Here is a 24,689-nt window from a genome sequence, read left to right on the forward strand (position 1 = left end):
GCTTCCAACAAAATGGGACTGCATATCCTGCCATAAATTTTCATTCAACAATTAGAGATAACTATAATAATAAACAAAAAGCACGTGCAAATCAACAACAACAATACTTATTTAGACAGATTATTTGAAAGGTATCAAAATCATTAAAATGCAGGATATCCAAATCATAACAATTATAATCCTTATAGATAACACGCCTTTCAATTTTGATTTTTATTTATTTTTTTCACCAACAAATCCTCAAATATCAACAGAAATTATAACAGATTTGCAACAGAATAACAATCACTGGAATTATCCCCCCAAAAAAACAAGAATTATGGAAATTCTTCAACGCAAGATAACAAAAAATTCACAATATTAACACACACAAAAAAAAATAAGCCTTTTATGCAAACCCAAGAGCATTAATTGGCTACACCAATAGAAAATATTGAGCAAATATTAAAATTGCAGCAATTATTTTACAATAATTTACAATCATCTGAAGTTCAAACTAATTCCCCCCCTCACAAAACTCCAGAAAACTGGATGACCCATCAGCACCAACACCTTTGCAAAGACCCTCAAAAGGTTAAAGTAGATTTCTCTCTTAGGCTCAGGGAGTACTATAATGCCAAACTTGCCTCAATAAAAACCTGCAGAAAAGTTTTCAAGAGGATTCTTCCAATAATGTAATTTTGGTGAAAAGATAAACTTTAAAGGAAAATACAAATTAAATTAAGTTTTTCAACTATTTATCCTATTCTTCATTTTTTTCTTTTTTGTATGTGATGAATTCTAATTAGTCATTCTTTTATTATTCTCTTTAATTATTCTCAACCATGGATGAGTGAATGTGTGGTTAACAAAAGCACGGATAAAGAGAGTCTATTATATGTTATATTTCTTAAGGGAAAAATAGTATAAATCAAATTCAACTAGGACAACACCTGTGTCATTTGAATAAATTCAGTTATACAATTTTTTTTCTTTAGGACACACAATTTCTGTTATAAAATGTTCCAGTTTTTTAAATTGGTAGTAGCATTATTTAAACGCAAAACAACAATGAGGGTAGCTGGTAATCAATGGCGTATTAATTGCAAAAACATTTTTTTTACATCTCTTATGAGTAGTTATTTTATTATTATTTCAAATTATAGTACTATTTAACCTTATTCAGTTTATTTATTTACTAAACTTTAGTCTTCTTTAGTTTATTTCTTTGCTAAACTACAAACAAAGAAGTATATATACACTTTATTGAGTTCAAGTCACAAGAAGCAGGTTGATGACAACAAAGAAAATACTACTACATCCATAACAATAATCAAAATTTTATTTTATCATTTTAACAGAAAATGTAACATATTTTGGTCATTTCTGATCATTTTGGTTTGCCTTTCCTTGCTGGTTCGGTCTGTGTTTCAGCATTTCGCCATGTTCAGTGCTGCATCTTTTGAAAATGTCAACTGACACTGTCATATTGTTAGAGACATTCTAAACATTTGCCACAAAGTTGTATTTATTGTCGTTGATTTACACCAATTAAAGGAGAAATTAGAAAAAAAACATAATTTTAATACTTTGCTTGGACAGTATGTTTTTGTACATATTGCAAACAGCTGTTGAGTCTGTTTCAATCCGAAGAAACAAGATATTGTTTTTTTATTAAACTAAAGTGAAGGTCCCATACCAAATGGCATGTCGAATAGTGGAATGCTGTCTGCATATGGATTAAATGGTCTAGAAACTTAATCTCAACATGTGGCTTTGGTAAGTTTCAAACGTTTTTAACAAGGATTTATTGTGACTACAACCTTACAAACAGCAATTACGTAGAAAAATTAATTAATTATTTCTTATGTAACAAATACACTACTTTCCAATGGCAAATTAATAATCTTATATATGATTAATCTAATTTATAACAATATTTATGCACACCCTACAATCAAGATGACCCTACAATTATAGTTCATGAATTAGAATTAAACAATATATTGTTAATATATAACCCAAAACAAATATAAACTATTACAAATTCTGAAGTTATCTTTCCCATGAATACAAAAATATGTTCTTAGTAGGAAATTTAAAAAAGTTCACAATATGTGACAGGTTTGCCTTAAAGGCGATTTTAGAAAGGTGATTTTATTTATTTAGGTATACTTTAATTTTCTTAAGATTTCTATTGAATAAATCAATATTGAGTGTTCAATGTATTTCAGTTTTTCGTCTGCTACTATCTTACCTCCCCTTATTTTGTCAGACAGAACTCAGAGAATTAAAGCCTCAAATTATATCTCCTCTTCTCAATCAATTTCAGCTAGTGAACTTCAAGGCTATATTCTCGGACATTTACTCTTTTCCATGTTCTTAAATGATCTATTATTCTCCCAATTTCACCTATAAAAGCCCAAAAGAAGAAAAAAATGAAAGAAGCTGCTGAAGAGATTGAGGCTGTTTATAGTTAGCAAAAAAGAATAGGAGAAGCCAAAAAGAGGAAACTTAAGAAAACTGTTATAATGAAAACAGTATGGACTTGAGTAAGGTAAAACAGATGGAAAACGCTAACTAAGGACAAACTGAAAAGAAAAGGAAAAATTAAAAGAATGAAAGAAACAATTTAGAAATTCCATTTAGAAGTGAATAGGGAGAAAGAATGAAATTCTTTTTACAAGATTTTATTTTATTTTTTGTTGCTAGTCACATTTTAACCTCTCAAAATAAATTCTTTTAATAAAGTTTTACATTTAGACTGTAGATGATGGAAAATCTTTAATAATTCATATTAAGCGAATTCTTTCATTTTTACACATTCTATATGCCCTGTTTATATGAAAAATTGTTGATGATATATAATGTGTTTGTCTTTGAACGTATTTTCTTCTTAACAATTTTCCTGTTGCGTTTTTGATTTGTGTATTGAGATGTTTCTAATTTTATTTTTTACCTATATTTTGTTAATGTATGCTCATCATTAACTTCAAATACTTTTTTTAAAATAATAAAGCAATATTATTGTTATATTGATATATATTTGTTTCATATATTTCTTGCATATTGTGTTTTCATGGTGGATATAAATTGTCCATATAAATTGATAATTATCCCTCCCAGATTATTTGCCTCTTAAAAAAATAATTGTATGCAGTTTATTAATTAAAACTATAGAACAGAAATAGGTTTATATACACAAATGTTTTTGTTTTACACATAACATATATTTTAATCCCCACTATAACAAATTTTTCATTCCATTAATGGAGTTGTTTTTGTTAATATTTAAACATATTAAATGTCTTAGTGCAATATTGTAATTATTGTTCTCATTTTTTTAAACATTTTTATAAAGAATATAAACTACATTGGAGGACATTTTTGTGTTGAAAAGAGCAAAAATTATTTGCAGAAATGAATATTTATTACTACTTTTTAAAAAATTAGGATTCTTAGCTACAGGCAACTCTTGATAATTAAGAAGAAAGACAATATTAAAAACTTAATAATTTTCAAAAATATAAACATATTTAGAGTTTCGTTTTTGAAAGTAAGTTTGTAGTTTGTAAGTACAACATGGTAGGAGGCATACCATGGACTATGGACTATGGATATGGAGTATGGAGTAACGACGCTAGATAAGGAATTGGTAAAGGTTAAAAGCTGCTGTAATATTGTTATTGTTTACTTTTTTGGATACCGTCAGGGACAACTGTTGAATTTTGTTTTAAAAAATCGGAAAAATGGGGCCGAGCAAAAAACCTCCTCTGAGACGGAGGACACTTAATAAAGTGCCGCCTATTTACACGCTGAGGAAAAAAGATTCGTTCGACAGACTTTTCAAAAATTCAGGCACTTCGTCCAACTCGAACATTTTCGAATCTTCGTCCGACAAAGAGAAACCACTTAAAAATTCAACTTTTAACTCGTAAGTTTCTGATAATTTAAAAACTTTACGCTCGTAAAATAGAATAGAATAATTTTTTATTTGTACATGTGCAATACAATATATACTAGAATTTTAGAATGTAGGGAAAGTGACGTTCCACTATGGCTTCCTACTATTTAAAACTAATCATTTTTATATACAAAGAGATATGAGAAATTTGTGGGAAAAAATTTATCCAAAACACTACATACAGATGAGAAGTAAATAAGTAATTAAATACATAAATAAATATTTTTGTAACTATGAAGTTGATAACTATGACAAGTTTATAATCCAGGTACATTGTATTTGATCCTCTTATGTTTTCAATTTGCAACCAGTGGTTCTGCAAATGGGATTTGAGGAGACACTCATATGCCTAATGAGTTGCTGACATCGAATATTTCCTCCCCTACACATTTCATGTTAGTTCGTTTGTTTAGATCTGTCAATTTATAATATCTGGGAGAGGCAGTGGCCAGCCGCAGAAATTTATTTTGGATTACCTGTAATTTATTGAGATACGTTTTACTGGTAAAATTCCATACTGGGTATGCATATAGCAACATTGGTTTAATAAACCCTTATATATATATTAGTAGATTATTGCGTTGCCTCATGCCAGACTCCATTCAGAGCAATGGGAAAATTGTTCGTACAGCCGCTTTCCCGTTGCCTACCAGATTACCTGAGCACCAAAATTCAATTTGGTATCAAGAGTGATCCCTAGGTACCTCACAGTTTTTAACCACTTAAACGACTTCCCCTCGTTGCTCGTGATCTTCATGAAGCATCTTTTTTGAGACCTAGTCATACGTTTCTAATATATATAAAAACGTAAGAATAATCATGAACTCATGAAGAGGTAGTGGTGTCAAGATGTACAGTTATATATGAAAAATTTTAAGCCTTATTTTATGTAATGCACAGTAATTCAAACTTTTAAGTAGATTAAATGTGTGTATTAAAAAAAAAAGAAATTGTACAAATTTGATGGTGTAGGGCCACAGAATGTATTATCCTGAAAGAGGATTAGTATCCGGACCAGTTTTGACTAATCTGTAGACATCTTCGGCGGAATTTTCTAATTTAATAAAGAAAACAAATTACAACGACAATAAATTAATTCAACAAAATCATTCTACAAGTCAATTACTTATGTATTAAAACCAGGTGGAACTTGTATTTAACTTTAATGGGTATCAAGATGACTGTAGATTAGTCGAAACTGGTCTGGAAAAAATCTTTTGATAAATTTGGTATTAATGATTTAATCCTAATCCTTACTCGGGATAATACATTCAGTGGCCTTACACCATCAAATTTGTACAAATTAGTTTGTCTACGAGGCCCACACCATCGTTCTCATCATAATTACTGTGTATATTTAAAATTTTATATTTTGATTCTTTATTGCTGCCACTACGCATTATTGCCTGACACCTTAATGACATCTGCGATTGTGGAATAGCAGAAAAATCCTAAAAGTTGTCATTAGGTTTAATATTTATATCCCTAACCTTAAGACTGGCTGTTTTATTTTTGGCTAATTTACAATCTTTTACATTTTCTATATTCTGCATAAATAATTGTAATTGTTGCCTTTATTATATTTTTAATTTGCAATTAATTTTCTTTGTCCACTTTCAGGCCTGATTCTGATGTGCAATACGTTCAGTACAAATCACCGAATCCTAAATTCTTTAGAAAAGGGAATGGAAAAAGTGATCGAAAGTGCTCTAATGTCAAAACACCGAGTATATCGAGTATACTTTGTTTTAGCAGTGATGATTCTTTTGGTAATTTATAACAATTAATAGTACTAAAAGCGATATAAAAATTGCTCTTAAAGAGTATGTATTAGTTAACTTAAGTAATTACACTTATTTTTTTTTGTGTGTTATAGATCCCGTTTTATGTGCCATAAAAAAGAAAAAGAAAAGAAAATTGTTAAATGGAAAATTAAAGCCGTGTGGCAAAAACAAAAAGAAGACTGAACTTGATAAAAAAATTAGATGCGTTTTAGACAATTATTCATCACCAAAACCTAGTCCATGCTCTTCAAAACATTGTTTTGCTGCAAGTACTCCACAAATGAGTGCCAAGCCTGAATTCAATTCCAAGACCCCATGTTCGCCAATAAATGTTCTTACAAATGAAATTTCCGTACCAGTTTTAAATTTGATGCAGAAATTTAACTTGCTCACTGTCAGCCCGACAAATTCGTATATTAAAGAGAAGACTGTTGCGGATGAAAACAACGATTCAGTAGTAGATATCAATTGTAAATTTAATGAAAAATGTGATAGTTCACTAGAAAAATGTAAAAATAGTACTGATAAAGTAGTAGATGAAGTGTCTCTTCCAAATGCAAAGGAAGATGATGTGTCGTCTCAAGACAATTTTAATTCGTGTGTTGGAGATATAGAAATAACAAAAGATCAAAATGAACGTGGCAACAGAATTCATGATGATTTGCTTAAAACAAGATCAAAGGAAAATAGTGTTTTTAGCAGTGTACAAGAAAACTCGCAGAATTCAGAACAGGGGAATGATTTCTATGGTTTTTCATCATTTGTGATCAAATGTAGTCAAAATCAAGTTAATCAAAATTATCTATGTCTTTCAAGTGGCAAAGAGAAAAAACAGCAATTTTCCTCCGCCCTTTCTTCAAATTCCAACAATGAAAATATTTTTGCAAAGTCCTTAAGCCCTGAGCGTGTGTCACAGTTAGCAGAAACTATAAATGAGAAAAGTATTGAAATGTTTTCAGAAAGATCTACCTGTTTGAATTCTTTTGAACAAAGTTTAGTCACTCCTGGGAGCCGGGATTTGGAACTTAAAACTCCAGGACAAAAGAGCTTTATGAAAGAACTATCTGAAGATGGAACGAGTTCTTTTACAAGTCTTTTTGATAAAGAAAGTAGTCAAAATTTGGATAACACCCCTTCTATTAAATTAACAACTGCACAGTCTAAAAGAAATCTTTCTTTGGAATTTAGCATTTGTGACCGTACATCTAACCTTGAACCGTTGCCTGAAAATCAAGAAGATGCTGATGAATCAGGGAAGAATGATACTCAAATATCCTGCGATAACAATATAGATAATGACAGTTATGATTGTACACCTTTAATCTATCGTATGAAATCAATCTCGCCTACAAGACGTAGAAATATTTTAAGGCCTGCAATAATTCCAGAATTAAATAATGTAATTGAAGAGTCTGATGAATTTTCTACGTCTGAGTTAAATGACGAACCTTTACCTCTTGAACATTTTGTCATTCCTCCTGGTAAAAAATACAGGAGGTCAATTTCAATTATTCGGCATTTAGAAGGTGATATGACTCTTAACATTCCCAAAGGCAGAAACTATGAAAACTCTGTTGAAAAATTGATTAAACTACAAAAAATTGGTAAGCTCTAATTGAAATCTGATATTCCTTCTTAACATACAAATTATCAATTTGTAAAGAAATATATGTGTTTTAGGGGATAAAACTATGATTTCTACTCCTACTAATATTATCAAGAAAAAACTTAGTTTAAGATCATCTCTATTGAGACAGTTCACACCTACGCGTAGAAAAAGAAGTATATCATTTCAACTTTCTTCTCCGACAAGATCACCCATAATGAGAAACACAAGTTTGTCGTTTTTAAAGAATTCATTACCAGATATAAAGTCCCCTTTACTTAATTCTCCAAGTGAAATGTTATGTAAGTAAATAAAGTTATGCTATTAAACATAAAAACAGGGAATGATGATTTTTTTGTTTAGGTGTGCCAAATATTGATGAAAAAGTTAAAAGATCGTCTAATGTATTTTCTTCATTACAAACTTATTCCCAATCGTCAGATTACGCTGAAATTGTCTTTTTCCTATGTAACCAGACAAAGCCATGCGATTTTAGTGAAATTTACCCTCAAGAGTAAATAAGTTTATATTAAAGATTAGTTATTTTTATAATAGTTTTTTAACTATGCTTCTAGAATCTTTAAAAACTCTATAAAAGTTGGAGAAGGGGTCTTTGGCGAGGTATTTCTCATTATGAAAGAAAAACAAAAATCTGTTTTGAAAATAATTCCTATTGAAGGTGATTTTCCTGTGAATGGCGAAAAACAGAAAACTTACAGCGAAATTTACTCTGAACTTCTTATTACCCAGTAATATTTTATTTAATAACATCTTGTGAACAGCATTGTTCATAATTTTCTTCTTACAGTTTACTCAATGGGCTTCGAGGAGATACTGAGCAGTTTATGACAAAAGGCTTTGTTGAACTTATTTCTGCTAAGATTGTACAGGGAAGATATCCTGAAGAACTCATTAGGCTTTGGGAGGAATTTGATGTTAAAACAGGTAAAACTAATGATAAATTTAGTTTATTCATCATTTTGAAAATATGAATTGTTTTTTTTTCAGGATCAGATAATGATAACCCAACAATTTTTGGGGATAATCAACTATATCTTACTTTGGAACTAGCTCATGGTGGTACTGATCTGGAAAGTTACTCGTTTAGTACAGCAAAACAGGCTTTGTCCATTTTTAAACAGGTAAAACCTTAATTTTAAAACATACATAATACAAGTAAAATTTAAAATGCTATTAACAGTTTTAAAATGATTTTAGACTGCTTTTAGTTTAGCTGTAGCTGAGGCTTGCTGTGAGTTTGAGCATAGGGATTTGCATTGGGGAAATATCCTCATTTCAGGAACAATCGAGAGGGAAATGAAATATCTGATTGGCAATAAGGAATTTAAGGTTACGACCAATGGAGTTAAGGTAAAATATAAATTGTAATGAAACTGACCAAACTCTAGATTCCAATTTGATTATTTTTTAGGCAACCATAATTGATTTTACCCTTTCAAGAGTTCTTTACAAAGAAGATATACCAATTTACTGTGATATTGGTAAAGATCCTGAGATGTTTATCGCAACTGGAGACTACCAATTTGATATTTATAGGCACATGAAGAAAGATCTTAAGTAATTATTTAAAATGTTTCACTAAAAGTAAAATATTTTCAAATTAATCTCAATTGTATTCTGTTTTATAGCAACGAGTGGGATATATTTGAGCCTAAAACAAATGTACGATGGCTTCATTACGTTTTAGATAAGATGATTAAGGAAGTGAAGTATAAGAGAAAATCTGCAAAGGTCCATAAGGATAGTATGACAATTTTAGATAAGATTGAAACATGGATACTTGATTGTGATAATTGCTTTGATATAGTATTGCGATTGACGGAAAACAGATAAGCAGTTTCCTATATGGAATGAATACTACTTTTGTAAAATGTGTCTGGTGCAATATATATTTTTTAATTAAAATTCTTCAATCATTTTTAGTTGTAATTACTTTAATTTAACCAGATTTGTGTTGGGAGGTAAAGGGGTACCAGTCATTGGAATATCCATTATCATGATGCCAAACGTACACTTCCAGCATTTTCTGGGGTTTTTGTTTTCCTGTTTTTCACTGGGACATTGTGGTGGTTCCTCGTAGCATTGTCCGGGTGAGCACAAAAATCGATTTGTGTTTAATTGTCTTCTTGTTCTTTTAATATAATTTGAGAACCAGAAGAAACAAAAAGAGGTTATAAAGTTAAGAAAATTGGGAAAATGTGAGAAAAATGAATATTTAAAAAAAAAATTTTGTTGACCACTAAATGTTTGATTTAATAAATTCACTAATTTCGTGGTCCGCTTGACCAATTAATATATTACAATTAATTAAGGTTTTTAGTTGAGATAAAAAAGTCAATGGCATGAGCGGGATTCGAACCCACGATCTTCGGCTAGATACGCCGCTGAACACTTGAGCTATCGTGACCTCGATCCACTTGGAACTAACTTGTCGTGTAATAATTGTGTAATTGCACGACATTTGAAAAATGGCAAAAAGGAGGGAAAATTCAAAAGGTGGGGTTGAGATGGGAAGTTAGTGTCCAAGTGGATCGAGGTCTTGTGGGTTCGAATCCCGCTCGTGAATTTGATTTAATGTTGAAACAAACAGAGAAATAACTTGACTGCAAATTATCCTCACAAATCATGTAAGTTTTGTTTATAGTTTTTCCTCCTGGCTTTGACTGTTGCACCTTTATTTGTACTGGCCTATTATTCTTTAATTTCTAGGCTGAAAAAAAAAAAAGAAAAGTTGGAAGTATAACTTTCTTGAAAAGCCTTCATTCAGTAATAAAACGGTTTATTGTTATTCATTAAATTTCAAAAGATTCTGTAGAAAAAAAAGTTTTGCATACGTTTAAAACATGCACTGCTGTAAAAAAGATATTTATTTAATTTACAATGTGAGGTTAAGTTATAACTTATAATCCAATATTTTTATTTTGTTTCATTAGTGATGATAATGGATATAGCACCTCTTATGGCTCGTGTCGCTGAAGAGGTCTCCGAAAACACACCACATGAGGTTCTGTAAATAATTGAAAGTTTTAAATCTAAATTGAACCCTTTATAAAGATATAAATAAGCGTACCTGAAGTGTGCTGAAGATAATTAATCCAACCTGTAGACTGTTGGATCCCCAAATTTCTCCATTCTGTTTCAGTCATACTATGATTCCTCGGGACAAGCTTTGCAATGTTAGCTGGTAAAGTAACATGCCTGTACTCAAATACGTTATCTGAATATCTGTCAGAGTACTGGATTTGTTCGACAGGCATTTTCTAGAACAAATTTTTTTTCCCATTGAAGTTATTAAACAATTTGATTTCCTGTCCAGAAATGCTTTCCTGCATAAAATTCAATATATTGTAATCCTTGTCATTAGGCCTTATTTAACGTCTTTTATTGCTCCACTTATTACCAGTTCTGAGAGAAATTACCTCGCTTGCTCATCTTGAGAAAGTGAAAGTCCCACGTCAGGTTGAGGTCTGTGCTTATTCTTCAGCCCAAAAAAAGTGCTTGAAGAAGCTTGATAGGAACTACTATTAGGAACTTCAAGCAGTCGCTGGAGCGTTTAGAACAAGCCCTTTGGCCAGCCTATACTACAAGCACGGTAGCCTGAACTTTGGAGAGAGCAGTTAATTCTCATTTGGGACAACTGATGTAATCCTTAATGCCAGTCAGCAGAATATACGAGCGACTTCAACCAGCTGTGAGCCATGGGTCTTCAGTGAAGCCTTATGGAGGGCAGGGTTGACACAGGGAACAGTGCTCGAACTGGGCCCTGGGTCCTCTCAGGCAACTCATCCCAGGTGAACTCACCGTGTTAGCGAAGTCAACTCTGCCATTCCTTTGCCCTGAGCTAGGTTCTTTGAATTATCGAGGTTTTTAGGAAGATAGGCAAGGGTGTGGTGTGTATGCTATGTATCATGAGGGTGCATGATAGTGTTTACATGACTAAATAATATGCAATGTATGATGGTAGCTCTGTCTACCTTGTTTGTACTGACTCCTTCAGCATAGTAACTACTGTGCATGACAGGTCTTTTGTTGAACTTGTTGAAAAAATACCATGAACTGGAGTGTAGGCAAAATTGTGGAGGGGAATGAAAAGGCGGACGAGGTGGCTAAGACCAGGACATCCCAACCTCCAGACTTATCCACCCCGATTCAGCCTCCTGACATTTAAAATGCAATAAAAAATATGATTAAAAGAAAGTGGCACTGTCAGTGGGCTGGATTTGCAAAAAAAAGCTCTCGCAAATCAAGAGATCCTAATCCTCAGCCGTTTAAGGATAGGCCATGTGGGGCACGCCACTTAGGCCCGGTTACCCAAAGGTAATCAGTATGAAATATGCTATGCGAAACCGGCATGTGACAAAAAAGTATCCTGATGACTAGATTCAGTTGCCTCCGCAACATCCTTCTAGATTTTGTCTGAAGCGGTTTAAAGACATAGATATTTGATTCTCTCGTATTTTTATAATGGACAATAGAAGCTGTAGCTCTTTGGCATTTAATATCCATTGGCACTGTTGTTCCAAGCATGGGATATGTTTGAACTAATGAAATTCGTTTGTCGTTATCAAAAATGTCACTTCTATCCATTTTTTAAAAGTTTCAAAAAAGGTTTATGAAAACAAGTAGAATGGGGCGATCTGCTCGATACAGTATGAACTGTGTGAATGACACTATGCTGTGCAACGTTCTGTCAGTTGCCTTATAATCAAGCGACCGAACATCCCAAGCGACTAAAACTCATATATCTCATACTGGTCGCCTCCCAATCTCCCCGTCTGAATGTCCCTGTGTTATATTGTACTTCGCCTTACTTTTGGGCAGAAGCCTGCATATGTGTCCGGCATATAGACAAAGGTTGCTCAATGGACTCACCTACTTGAAGGGTGCAATTCCTTGGCCCCATATAAAGAGCATATAGGAAACCCACCCAATATAAGAATTGAACATGAGAATGGCAACGAGTATATTAGCCTCGTTTTCCGATTCTTGGAGGAAAAGGGTTGTTTTATTGATGCAATGATGGTTTTATGTCCCTAGTGTGTGTTAAAAAGTGAATGTATTTATTAGCGTGAATAGTGTGAGAGGGCCAATGGTGTAACATTGAGTACCCAACGACACTCAATTAGGTTGGTTATGTAACAGGTGTAAAGGGTGGTGGAGAAAGGGTATGTAAATAAGAAAGAACTTATTTAAAGGCGAGTTGGAGAGTATGGTTTGGTTTTAGGTAGGAATGGATTGGAGAATGAACGGCACCCAGATCCCAACTTTGGTGGCTGGTCAGATAAGAGCAAGATCTTACCCCGGGCCCAAGGTGACTGACTGTCGAAGCCTGCTGGTAATTCATTGTAAATTACAAAAGCTGGAATTGCCGGTGGACTGCAAGAAGTGATAAGCTCAACTACATATATATATATACGCATGTACATGCACGTGCAGATTTTAGCTTGTATAAGTCAGCAATTACAACCAATAATCATATGTGCAGTTTTTTCAAATTAATTTACTAATTATGTATAGTTTCACCAGTTTATCTATGTATTGTTTTATTATTTTATGGGTAATGTTTTTCTCTTTCATTAGTAAAGTCGGCTATTTAGTATATGATTGTAAATAAGTCAGCATGAAAAAGTTTTACCTGGAGGCTGAAACTTGAAACTTTATTACTTACAAAGCAAGCAATCAACTTGGCGGCACCGTACTGTTAATTTTTATTTTAAACCATAATAAACTATATTCCAGTAAATAATGCATAATCGTTTCCACTAGAGGACGTGCTGTAAAGGTGCACACGTAGCATTACGAAAATTTTTGATATACAGTACAATTCAATATTATATTTTTGGCAGTGCGATTGTAAATTAAATCTGTCAAAGATAGTTTATTAATAGACTAAATATAACTGTATATTTAGCATATATTGCATTTCCATTGACCCAAATGATTAAAGAAACCCAGGAAATACTAAAAAGTCTATAGTTAGGCAGGTAAAATTTACAACTTATGACTTAGGTGATATTAAGTTTTTCAAATTTGTTAGAAAGGTTTCAGCATGTTTTTTGTATTAAGCATTAAATGATAAAACACCTACCATAAAAATAGTAGAAAATTAAGGTTACAATTCTATCGTTGCAGACTTTTTTTAAAAATCTTGTTTATTTGTGATAGAAATTGATCTCTGATATAATTTTTGCTGTTAGATCTTTGTAATGTTAGTTTATATTTATGTTGTAAAGAGAATAAAAACGGGGAAATTTTTTTTGTCGGGTTCAGTGTTGACAGGGCATCACTGAAACATGCGCTTTCATGTTTGACATTCTGTCGCGAGAGACAACATAGATTCTTCGTATGACAGCGTACACAAGCCGTAAACACCTGTGAACACAATGCGTCGTACTTTTTTCAAAAGGGGCTTTCGCTGATTCAGAAAAGGATGAATGATCCAAGTGTAAAGCATGATACCGCTGGAAACTTTGGACGGATACATGATCCTGTGTGGTGTTCTTGGCGTGACGTACATGATATTCATGCTCGGCGTCCTTCTCTGTTTTCTCCGTAAGTACAACTGCACCGGTTTGAGCCAGGCGTCCTGCCCCCAGATGGAAATGCGCCCGGTCGGAGGGCCGGAACCGTACCGATACACCGTAGTGACACAAAGTTCTGACTCCATAACACCGTCTTTCGCTACGAGATCGAACCGGAGCTTTTGCTCCAAAAACAGCTCCCACATCTACTACAAACCGCAGCAGGCGAAGAAAACTTTCGTAAGGACCGTTCCTGACTTCAGCAAGATGGAAAGATTAGCCACTTTGTAAAAGAGCTTTATTTTTATGTTAAATTCTAGTCTAGAAACCGTTCTTCCAAGTAATGAGGTGGTAAAGTTTTAGAAATGTTTTTTCTGTAACAACATTTTAAAAAATTACATTTATAACCGCAGTAGAATTTCTCTTGCCAGGCACAAATATTTTGTGTCACTGGCTGTTAAGACCAGTGAAGTATGTCAATGATATGTTAACTGACACCATGTCACTCTAAAAGTGTCATCCTTTAAAGTTTCTTATAAAATTACTTAGCATTTTGATACTCAAATATTTCTTGAAAATCTCAAACTTGGCAAACTAGATATGTGGGCTGACATTATTACCCCACATTTTTTTTGTAAACTTTTATAATTTGTTTTAAACCTCATATTTACTCTTAATTATTTCACCAAGGACATTGCTAAGCCTTTTAGCAGCCATGAAATTGTTTAACTTTTTCACAAAGTGTTTCTCATAGTTTTGAAATCTGATTTCTTTATATTTGTAGTTAAAGTCTTCGAACAATGTAAAGTTTTCCAAATGAACAAAGTTTTGACTTTTCTTCCCAATCCGTATGTCAAAAATCGCCTTTTTTCCCCAAAGTTTGTCGCTAAACATTTGCTAAAATTATTTCACCAAGTGCATTTCTAACTCTTCAAACAGCCATGGAATTTTTAACTTTTTTTTTCCACAAAGTGTTTCTCATAGTTTTTAAATATCATTATTTCTTTATTATTGAAGTTAAAAGCCTTCAAACGATGTAAAGTTTTCCAAATTAACAAGGTTTTGTCTTGCATTCTCAATCTGTATATCAAAAATCGCCTTTTTTTCCCCAAAGTTTGTCGCTAAACATTTGCTAAAATTATTTCACCAAGTCCATTGCTAACTTCAAGCAGCCATGGAATTTTTAACTTTTTTTTTTTACAAAGTGTTTCTCGTCGTTTTTAAATATCATTATTTTTTTATTATTGAAGTTAAAAGCCTTCAAACGATGTAAAGTTTTCCAAATTAACAAGGTTTTGTCTTGCTTTCCCATTGCATGCTAAAAATTGCCTTCCCCCCCAAAGTTTGTCGCTAAACATTTACCAAAATTATTTCGCCCAGTGCATTGCAGACATTTCAAGCAGTCATGGTATTATCAACTTGTGGGACTTTTTTCACATTAAGTGTTTCTTGTAGTTTTAAAAATCTGATTGTTTTTATTATTGAATTGAAAGACTCAAATGAAGTAAAGTTTACCAAATTTCCAAGTCGACATTTTCCCCTATCCCTATCTCAAAAATTGCTTTTCCCCAAACTTTTATCACTAAACCCGAGCTTTTATGCTAAATATTTTACCAAATGCCTTGCACACTATTCTAGTTCAAGTATATAATTTTTTTGGGATATTAACACTTGACACTTATTGAAAAATAGGGCTGATTTTTACTTGGTTTGATTGGGCTGTGGATAAATAAAAACAGAAATTCGTAATAAAAATTTAATAACATGAACTGCTTAAGTGAAAGGTTATAGAAATTCTACTGTGCAATTTAGTAAATGTACATTGTTTAAATGGTTTTTAAGAGTGCAAATCGCACTGAACTGTTAGAATTTCTTGTAGATGTGATGCTCTTGAACTGAAAATACAGAAACGGTTGGAAGGTACAATCTTTAAAATTATCTACTGACTTGATTTTGTTGTATTTTTTATTAGACACGATTTATGTTGGACGTTAATATTTTTATTATAATGTATATCATTTATCAGGGAGTGCAATAGAGAAAGGCGTGGCTTGTACTGAAACACAGTTGTTCAAACAGATTATATAATTTGTAAGTGTATGAAAATTTTTTTGTATGGGCGAATTCATTGCCAAAATTTTTATAAGCATTAGTTTAATATGAGAAATTTAGAAGTTTGAAAACATTAATATGCATATTTATTATAAAATTAGTACCTAATTTATGCATTTAAGAAAAACTAAAATTGTCTATAAATGTATCATCTTAATCGTAGATCTTCTGAGTAATGTTCCCGGTATTGTTAGTTTCATTGTTAATATAACTATACAAACAAGTTCCATGCATTCAGTGTTAAATTGTTTGATCAATATTCCTTTAAAAAAAAAAAAAAGGTTTGCTTTTTCTGAGCAGCTCTTTTAATTGTATACGTTTAAGATTTTCCAGTAAAATCAATTAGTAGATTACAGTTCAGCTATATTTATTGTTGACATTAATATTTGTTGATGCTTCCATTTAAATTTGTTAGTATTTAATAATTTTTGGATAAGTTATTTTATTGAAAAACTAGTCAACTATGTCAATAGGTGGCATTTCTTTCTTGGCAAATGGTATAAATAAAGTATGATTGTTTATAATTTAATAATCTGTTACCATTATATTAGTTTATTAATGTAATAATGAACATCAAATTAACTATAATATTGTTAATACTGCGCTTAATTAATGGTTTTAATTTTATCCGTGGTGTAAACCTCTCCATATTGTAGAAGAAATTAAATCGCAATTTATCGACATGCGATTTGTTTAATGTTATATTTTTTACTAACACAATTTGTTGATAAAGCATCTGTTTATGTAAATTGTTACAACTACAAACTTTCATACTGAATAAGAATTTAATCATAATTTAATTAAACATTTTAAATTTTATTTTGTAAAATTTAATTATACATATTTATATACAGTAATTTAAGTTGAAAAAAGAAATGTACATCCTTATTTGATGTTAATGTAACTATTTTCTTTTTATCCCAAATGATAGCTACCAAAATATTATACATCATTGCAAAGTATTATTTTTTGAACTTTTAGCTGTTTAAACACTTTTTCATGTCAGCCTAAATGGGAAACCTAGTTTCATTCTTGTCTTATTCAATATTAATCAAATAAACAGAGACATATCAATCGTAAATGTTTAATAAACGATAGTTAAATTTGAAACAAGACTGTTGACTTGGCACTTATTACATATAATATTATTTACTTTTATTCTCTTATTTTTATAATAAACAAATGAAACATACTGTGCCAAATTGTAATATTGTATGTATTAAAGTGTATTAAGTATATTGTAAGAACTGTATTATTTATAAGCAATATTTAAAAATGTGTTCATATTTGCCATGAAAATAAATTAAAGACTGCTATTTTATGATGTAATAAATATTTGAAAACTTTTGCATTGCTTTTTTTCTAAATTAATCAGTAATATGGCCGTTTTTGGATGTCAATGCTGTGGTAGGTTTTTGAAGTTTGTTTAGAGATGTGTATTGTATGATGTTACAAGAAGTTCAAGGACCATTCCTTATTTCTCTGTGATCTGACTTAGGCCTAGATCTATCTGCATCCAGGAAATACTCTTGGAAGTCAATGAAAACGACTGAAGCTCGAAATAGCTGAAGTATAAACAAAGATTCTCTTCAGCCATCGCCATACATGTCACAACACAAAAAAAAAGACTACCGTGCAACTTAACGGAAATTAGCAAGCTGAATCTTGTCAAAAAATAGGATCACTACAAAGATTGGCAAAAATCCAAGTCCAACAAAAGAATCAAACCTACTTAGCCACTTATTAAAGTAAATAAATAAACTACATGATTGGTTTGTCAGTTGCCAATTAGATGTTTGTTGCATTAAAAGTTTATTAAAAAAATAAATTTTAATATTTCTTTCTATAAATTTACATATTGAATTGTAATAATCAGATTTGGCCGTAAAAGAACAATATATACAATTGCTTTGTAGTTCCACAAAATTTAACGGAAGTGCACATTTATGGATAAAAATAATTAATCTGACTAATTTATAAAACATAACAGGATAAAATTACTTGGATAAAAGTTCAATAGTTAAACCTTAATATTTATTAATTATTCAGAAATCATGAGATGCGGTCTGGTGTGATGTAGTTTCAGAAAAACATTTTCTTTATCGTACCAATGTTTCGATCTTTATTGGTCTTATTTATTTCAATTAATTAATCTTAATGTAAGGTATTGAAATGAAAAAGTGTCACAAGCGAGATTCGAGCCCACGACCTAAGGCTAATTAATTGAAAGAAGTTATTTGGACAACGGACCATGAAATGTAATGGACTTCTTATTTATAGTGATATTTCTTCATCTTGTCTGCAAGTTGAACCTGAAATTTCGTTTTTACTGATCATTTTTATCTACTGATTTTCATTGGGTTGGTATGTCAGATGTGTTACTGTTACATGCATTAATATAAGGTAATTCACTACTCCTATGACAAAGTTCATCAGGTGCTTATACACCTTGAATGCAACAAAAAAGTTTGTCCGATTCCCAACTCTTTTGCAGATATTTAACATATAGATTTTCACATGATTTTTGTTATAAATCTACTTGTTCTCGAACTATTCATTTTTGGGGCAACCAAAATTTTTTTTTCCAGTGTTCAAGAACTCAATTTAATTTTTTATTAAAAAAACCTAAATTCAGGAAAATTTCAATTTCTTCATTTCATAAGCTTTCTAGTAGTATACCCTTTTCTTTAATTACATCAAACTAAAATGACTAAATTTTATGCTAAGTAGGAAAAAGTAATGGTGCAGAAACTGCAGAGTGGTGTTTACTGTTTTTGTCCTGGGCAAAATTTACATTACAGCAAATTACAAATTTTAAATATATTTAATTCATCTTCCATTTCAAATTCACACTTTTCTGTAAAGTAGTGACCAAATAACTGGGTTTAAGAGCCATCAGTGATGTTGACCTGAGTTTTCCATTTTTATGCCAAGTTTAAAATAGCCGTGATAATTTTTTCATATAATCTTACAAGGTCAAATTTTTACTGCAGTTTAACAATGTTTTGGAAGAAATGAATCCACTATCTTCAAAACAAATGCCAAAGCAACATAATAATTTAATGTGAACAAACATGTACCCTTGACTTCCATGAACAATTAGGATACAACCCTAAGAACTTTGAAATGTATTTTATAAATATTACTAACTTACTGCAGAAGTGTTTTTGTTAAACTTTTGTGTCTTGGTGAAGATCAATTGTTAAAGTTATTGCTTATTCTTCACAAATGAAATATGGGATTATGTATAAATAGCGTGTCAAATGATTTTTTTTTTTTTTTTCAGTTATAACAATTACATTTCGAAAGACACCAAAAAAAAAGCTTTATTTAACATTGTTTCTAACATTCCAATACGTTCTTAATGACTAGGTGAAAATTTTTCACATTTACATAGCACAAAAATAATACTGTAATTTTTTCATTTGATTACAATAGTGATAATGAAATACAAATTTTTTCATCATGCCGAGTTATTTTTTTCCTTCCAAAAAAAATGGTAAAATAAATTACAATCATCACATCACAAAAAAATATGCTAAGAGTAAAATACAAGAAGTAGTAACATACTAGAGTTATAACTTACTTTTGGTGTCTAATAAGGTGTTGAAATTTTTAAATCTCATAACAGCTTTTCAATATATTATCTATATTTTATCTAGTTTCTTTACGAAACTTTTTTACAGATTGCAGCTGTAAATTCTGAACATTTAGCTTTTCCACCTAGATCACCAGTCCTGTATGTACCTTCTTTGATTACTTCAAGACATGCTTTTTCAATTCGTGATGCATGATCAGGTAGGTTCAAATGCCTAAGCATCATGACCGCAGATAGCAGCAATGCTGTTGGATTTGCCAAATCCTTCCCGGCGATGTCTGGCGCAGTCCCATGGACCTAAAACGATTATTAATTTTTTACAAAATGATCGTTAATCTCGAACTTAATGATTATTACTGATTCGAAAATTGCTCCGTTCAGTCCAATATTGCCACTCGGGGTCAAACCGAGACCGCCGACAAGACCAGCACACATATCAGATAAAATATCTCCATAAAGATTAGGCATAACAAGTACGTCGAATTTTGAAGGATCTTGTACCATGCTCAGACATACAGTGTCCAAATATTTTTCTTCAAATTTTATTTCTGGACAAAGGGCAGCTGCTTCCCTACAGCAGTGGAGAAAAAGACCGTCGGACATTCTCCTGCAAATTAAAATACAATTTGATTATAAATTTATGTGAAGTTTCAATTTTCAATAGTTTACATGATATTGGCCTTGTGCACAGCCGTGACTTTCTTCCTCTTTTGCTCTTTTGTGAACTTAAAAGCAAACTCAGCCACTCTCCTGGATGCCTCTTCAGTGATCAATTTAATACTCTGCACGACACCATCGACGATCTCGTGTTCAATTCCTGAATATTCACCTTCCGTGTTTTCTCTTATTGTCACAACATCTACATTGTCGTATAACGTTTTAAATCCTTCTAATGATTTACACGGCCTTACATTCGCATACAAATTGAATTCCCTGCAATAAAACATGTCTTTATGTAACATTTTTTGTTATTTGGAAATTCTGAATGTATGGAAAGTCTGAATATCATGGCTTCATTATTTTAATTTGTACACCTCATCTACAGTAAATTCCAATTATAAATATGTTCAAGGGAACGTTATATTTATACGGTAAATTTTAAGTTATAAATTGTATACGGTATAAAATAAGTGGACATCAATATACCTGGAAAAGAGAAAGTACAAAAGAAAAATCGAGATAAACGTATGACCATTTTTAAGAAACATTAAATAAACTTTATTAACAAAAGGAAAAATCAGCATCCATTACTAAATTGCGAGGGGAATTTCAAGAATTTAACCCCTCATTTGAAAGGTTGAGAAAACAAGGAGAAACCCAGAAGGCGTCGAGTCTGTGGATCAAATCTTAGCAGCCATTAATTCAAACTGAGAGTTCTTTTTTCAAAAACACAAAATTCCCAGGCGTTGATATGCCCTTGTAGTTGAAAAATCCAATAGTTGAAATGTACACGGAATCACAAAAATACATAGGATGGAATGTTGGTTAACTATCGAATTATATTCTAGGAAAATTTTTTTTTTTTGCTTTGCCTTTAAGGCATTCAGCAATATTTTGCAAGAACATCCACCAGAATTAATTAATTAAGATACCTAAATAAATAAGTAAATTAGAACGACGAACAATACCAGACTGCTTGACAATCGGGAACAATGCTTAGGCCAAGAGCCATGGAGGCACTTCTAAGGATAAATAGAATTACACACTAATATCTAAGTTTTGGTTAAATAAATACATTAACTTATATACCTCGTCCCTACAAGACACGAACAAACTTTCCCAACTAAACGGCTTATTGACCTCTTTAATCCTGTGTACTCTGTCCAGAAAAATTTCCCTATTTGCCTCGTACTCCGGGCCTACCTTTAATAATCTCTGTTTGTCATTATAGGAATAATATACGGAAGATCGGTATAGAAAGGATAATACTTTTTTTCTTAGATACCATGGACTGGAGGAGTTCCCTCCTGAGCACTGCAGCTGAGCTGTAAAGCTTATTGTACTTTATCCATGGCTCCAAATTTTGGGGGAGGGCTCGCAACACAAATGTGAACTTGAGCCCCCGTGTGCCTGTGTTCTTTCATCGAAGACTCATTTTTGAAGGGGGTTGGGACCAAATTCAGAGTTGCTGAGATCCGATCCCGCCCCTTCTATTGATGAGTGCCGAGTCAATTTCGTTCAATTGCCACCAGTCCCATTAGGCATCAGAAAAAGTCCAGAGGTGACGGTGGGGATCGAACCCATGACCGCGGGATCTACTAGCCGAGTCTGACGCCTTAACCACTCGTCTACCCCTCCCCCCAGGATAATATTAATACATTATAACTTTGACGGTGGGGTCTGTAAGCTAGAGCCAGATATCCTAAAGAGTGAAGTTGAAACAGTCATTAAGAATCAGTGCTAATAACAAAGTAGCAAGAGACGACACAGCTGAACTGTTTAAAATATTGCAAGATGTTGCAGTCAAGGTGATTTATGCCACATGCCAATAAATTTGGAAAATGGCCATCAGATTGGAACAAATCTACTTATATCCCCATAACAAAAAAGGGAAGCACTAAAGAATGTTAACATTATCAAACGGTGGCATTTATTTCACATGCCAGTAAGGTAAAGATCTTTCTTGGTACAATTTTCGGAGAATTACTAGATGTACAAATTGGGTTTAGAAAAGGCAGGACTAGAGACCAAATTGTAATAATAATAAATAAATATTACCGATCTCAGATATTCATATGACACCATTTTGCAACTAAGCTTGATTGATAACTGGCAAACAGAGGGAGAAAAAGTAGAGGCAGTGACAGACTTTGTATTTTTAGGCGCACAGATTACTGCAGACTGACTGCAGCCAAGAAATCAAAAGTCTATTTGGTGATGGCAAGTGTTGATAAAATAGTTAAGAACAGACACATCACACTGGCAACAAAGGTCGGCATAGTTAAAGCATTCTCAGTAGTAATCTATGGTTGCTAGTGTTGGACCATAACGAAGGCTTAGCGAAGGATAGATGCTTTTGAACTGTGGTGTTGGAGGAAAATTCAGAGAGTGCCTTGGACTGCACTATCAAACTAGTCCACACACCACAGGAAATAAAGCTAGACTCACTTGAGGGAATATTAAAGGCAAAACTGAAGTACTTTGGCCACAAAAAGAGAAGACAGGCTATCTTGGAGGAAAAGCTGATGTTAGGGTAAGTGAACGGTAAAAGGAAGAGGACCGACCAAGGTCAAGATGGATGGATGATAAACTGGAGGTGACGGGCTCAACCATGAAAGAACTGGGGATGGTAACAGCCAACAGGCAGCTCTGGTGTTGGTTGGTCAATGAAGGCACGACAAGTGAACAAATAAACAAGTCTGGAACACACCATGCATCCAATGTTTGTTTTAACTGACTTAAGAGTGCTGGTTGCCTTGCATTTTTTTATGGTATTTTTATGGAATTCCATTACTAATATAGATGTAGATGTAGATAGAATAGGATAACCTAACACAACAAGTGAAGATTCTGAAAAAAAAAACAAAAAAAAAAAAAACAGAGGAAACACCAACACTGGTGCGACACTAGCTTGCAAAAGGAGTGTTATGGGATATACAATTTAACTATTGAACTGAACCTATCCACACTACGTGGACATCTGATCTGACAGCTAGGGATTTACACTATTAACAAGACAAAATGAAAATAAAGAAACAGTGGAAATTGCTCATTGACAATAATCAATCCAAGAATCCTCTAGCCAATTTTGGAAGAAAAGAAACAGCAGACTGCATCAAGGGAAGCGGGGAAAACTCCAAATCCTGACAGGAAACTGTATACTGAACGGGCATATGAAAGAGAATGGTATAATCCACCACAGCACCTGCAGATTCTACAAAGAAGCACCAACACACCTACTAACTAACTGTGGTGCCATATTTGCCTCAGGAAGAAGTTTTTTGGGATATAAACGTTGAAGAGATTCAACCCTGAAACTGAGCCTACTAATCAAGTTCCTTGATGAACCAATGTGCTATAGGCACAGAACATGGAGTAAGCAGCTTTTAAAAGGCCATACTCCGACTAATTCATCTACATCATACCAGCATAAGAAACTAAACTTCCCTTGAAGCTGCCAATAAACCAAGCATTATGAAGGGAATCTATTTTATATGATTAAGAACAATAAAATGTATCGTTTCTTTGTTTTTAAATATTCAATATTAAAGAAAATGTTTACTTTCTTAAAGCTAAATTAAGGGAACGATGACCCTTTCCGACAGGCGTCATTAATGGTCCCTTCAAGCCGACTTTGTTTTTGTTCATCGAATCGATAGCAGACTGAGGAATGCCGAATTTCCCATCTGGCCCCTTGACCGGTGTCACGTCCACGACTTCCCACTCAATCGGAACCTGCAGGTCAAATTTAGAAAGAATCAGTATTCGATAGTTTCGCAGAGCTAAACGTACTCACTTTGGCAGCGAGAAATATTTTCTGGACGGCAGCGGAGATTTCCGGACCGATTCCATCTCCTGGTATGAGCGTCACTTTCTTTTTCGACCCTCCGCTGCTCAGCCCTCTCGCCAGTGAGGGGAGCCTGCTGCACCTCTACAATTTATGCTCTAAAGATATCAAAACACTCTCGTCCCAATTTAAAGATTAGACCAAAGTTTAGTCTATAAATAGGTATAAATGGGCAAATCTCATTTAAAAGAATTCAGTTTTCACAGGTAAATTAAGGTTAGCGAAACGATAAAACCAAAGCTCGATTCGATATACAATAAATCTTTTAAATGAGAAATTATTAAAGAAAAAAGTTAAAAACAAACTTACTAATTTATTGATAATATGAGCTGCCATAATCAAAAGATCAAGAGACTAGTGCGCTTTCTGGATCGTGGTTGGGTGTGTAATCCTTATCAACTGTGTGGAATGAATGTGAATGTGAAGTTGAATGGGGGTCGATTGAAATAGTTCCGTATATCTTTTTATTTGCCTTATCCTATAAAAAAAGGGGTGAAATTTCTTTTAAAAATTTTTTTGTAATAAAGTTTATTGATACACTCAAGAAATAAAAAAAATCACAAGCTATAAAACAATCCTAGTCTTATTATTTATACG

At 32.6% G+C, this 24,689-nt stretch overlaps 3 protein-coding genes across 5 annotated transcripts; 1 reads left to right on the forward strand and 2 right to left on the reverse strand.

The window, feature by feature from the left end:
• Positions 1 to 1,615: 1,615 nt before the first annotated feature.
• Positions 1,616 to 9,272, forward strand: LOC106666517. 2 transcript variants are annotated; one of them, XM_014393776.2, is made up of 11 exons: positions 1,616 to 1,758; positions 5,564 to 5,712; positions 5,820 to 7,331; positions 7,408 to 7,635; positions 7,697 to 7,847; positions 7,909 to 8,082; positions 8,142 to 8,278; positions 8,342 to 8,475; positions 8,552 to 8,704; positions 8,766 to 8,911; positions 8,983 to 9,272. In XM_014393776.2, exons 1-11 carry the CDS (start codon positions 1,748 to 1,750, stop codon positions 9,185 to 9,187), a joined length of 3,000 nt encoding a protein of 999 aa, XP_014249262.1. In that variant the 5' UTR covers positions 1,616 to 1,747; the 3' UTR covers positions 9,188 to 9,272. The 2 variants fall into 2 exon arrangements, with proteins under 2 accessions (XP_014249262.1, XP_014249261.1); XM_014393775.2 differs by lacking the exon at positions 1,616 to 1,758 and adding an exon at positions 3,620 to 3,913.
• Positions 9,273 to 10,116: 844 nt separating this feature from the next.
• On the reverse strand, positions 10,117 to 13,333 carry LOC106666518 (cyclin-dependent kinases regulatory subunit 1-like). Of its 2 annotated transcripts, XR_001340442.2 has the most exons (3): positions 13,023 to 13,333; positions 10,425 to 10,614; positions 10,117 to 10,361 (listed from the first exon to the last, which is right to left on the reverse strand). XR_001340442.2 is itself a non-coding variant. In XM_024229082.1 (2 exons), exons 1-2 carry the CDS (start codon positions 10,609 to 10,611, stop codon positions 10,312 to 10,314), a joined length of 237 nt encoding a protein of 78 aa, XP_024084850.1. In that variant the 5' UTR covers positions 10,612 to 10,633; the 3' UTR covers positions 10,117 to 10,311. The 2 variants fall into 2 exon arrangements, 1 of the variants encoding a protein (XP_024084850.1); XM_024229082.1 differs by lacking the exon at positions 13,023 to 13,333 and having other exon boundaries at positions 10,425 to 10,633.
• A 5,954-nt stretch (positions 13,334 to 19,287) lies between these two features.
• LOC106666534 (probable isocitrate dehydrogenase [NAD] subunit alpha, mitochondrial) lies at positions 19,288 to 24,682 on the reverse strand. Its single transcript, XM_014393808.2, has 6 exons — positions 24,402 to 24,682; positions 24,042 to 24,176; positions 23,808 to 23,980; positions 20,255 to 20,518; positions 19,943 to 20,192; positions 19,288 to 19,882 (listed from the first exon to the last, which is right to left on the reverse strand). The coding sequence occupies exons 1-6, from the start codon at positions 24,426 to 24,428 to the stop codon at positions 19,655 to 19,657; spliced, it is 1,077 nt and encodes a 358-aa protein (XP_014249294.1). The 5' UTR covers positions 24,429 to 24,682; the 3' UTR covers positions 19,288 to 19,654.
• Positions 24,683 to 24,689: the final 7 nt, after the last annotated feature.

This window comes from Cimex lectularius, unplaced genomic scaffold (genome assembly GCF_000648675.2).
Source record: "Cimex lectularius strain Harlan isolate CLEC.00 unplaced genomic scaffold, Clec_2.1 scaffold289, whole genome shotgun sequence".
Lineage (NCBI taxonomy): Eukaryota > Metazoa > Arthropoda > Insecta > Hemiptera > Cimicidae > Cimex > Cimex lectularius.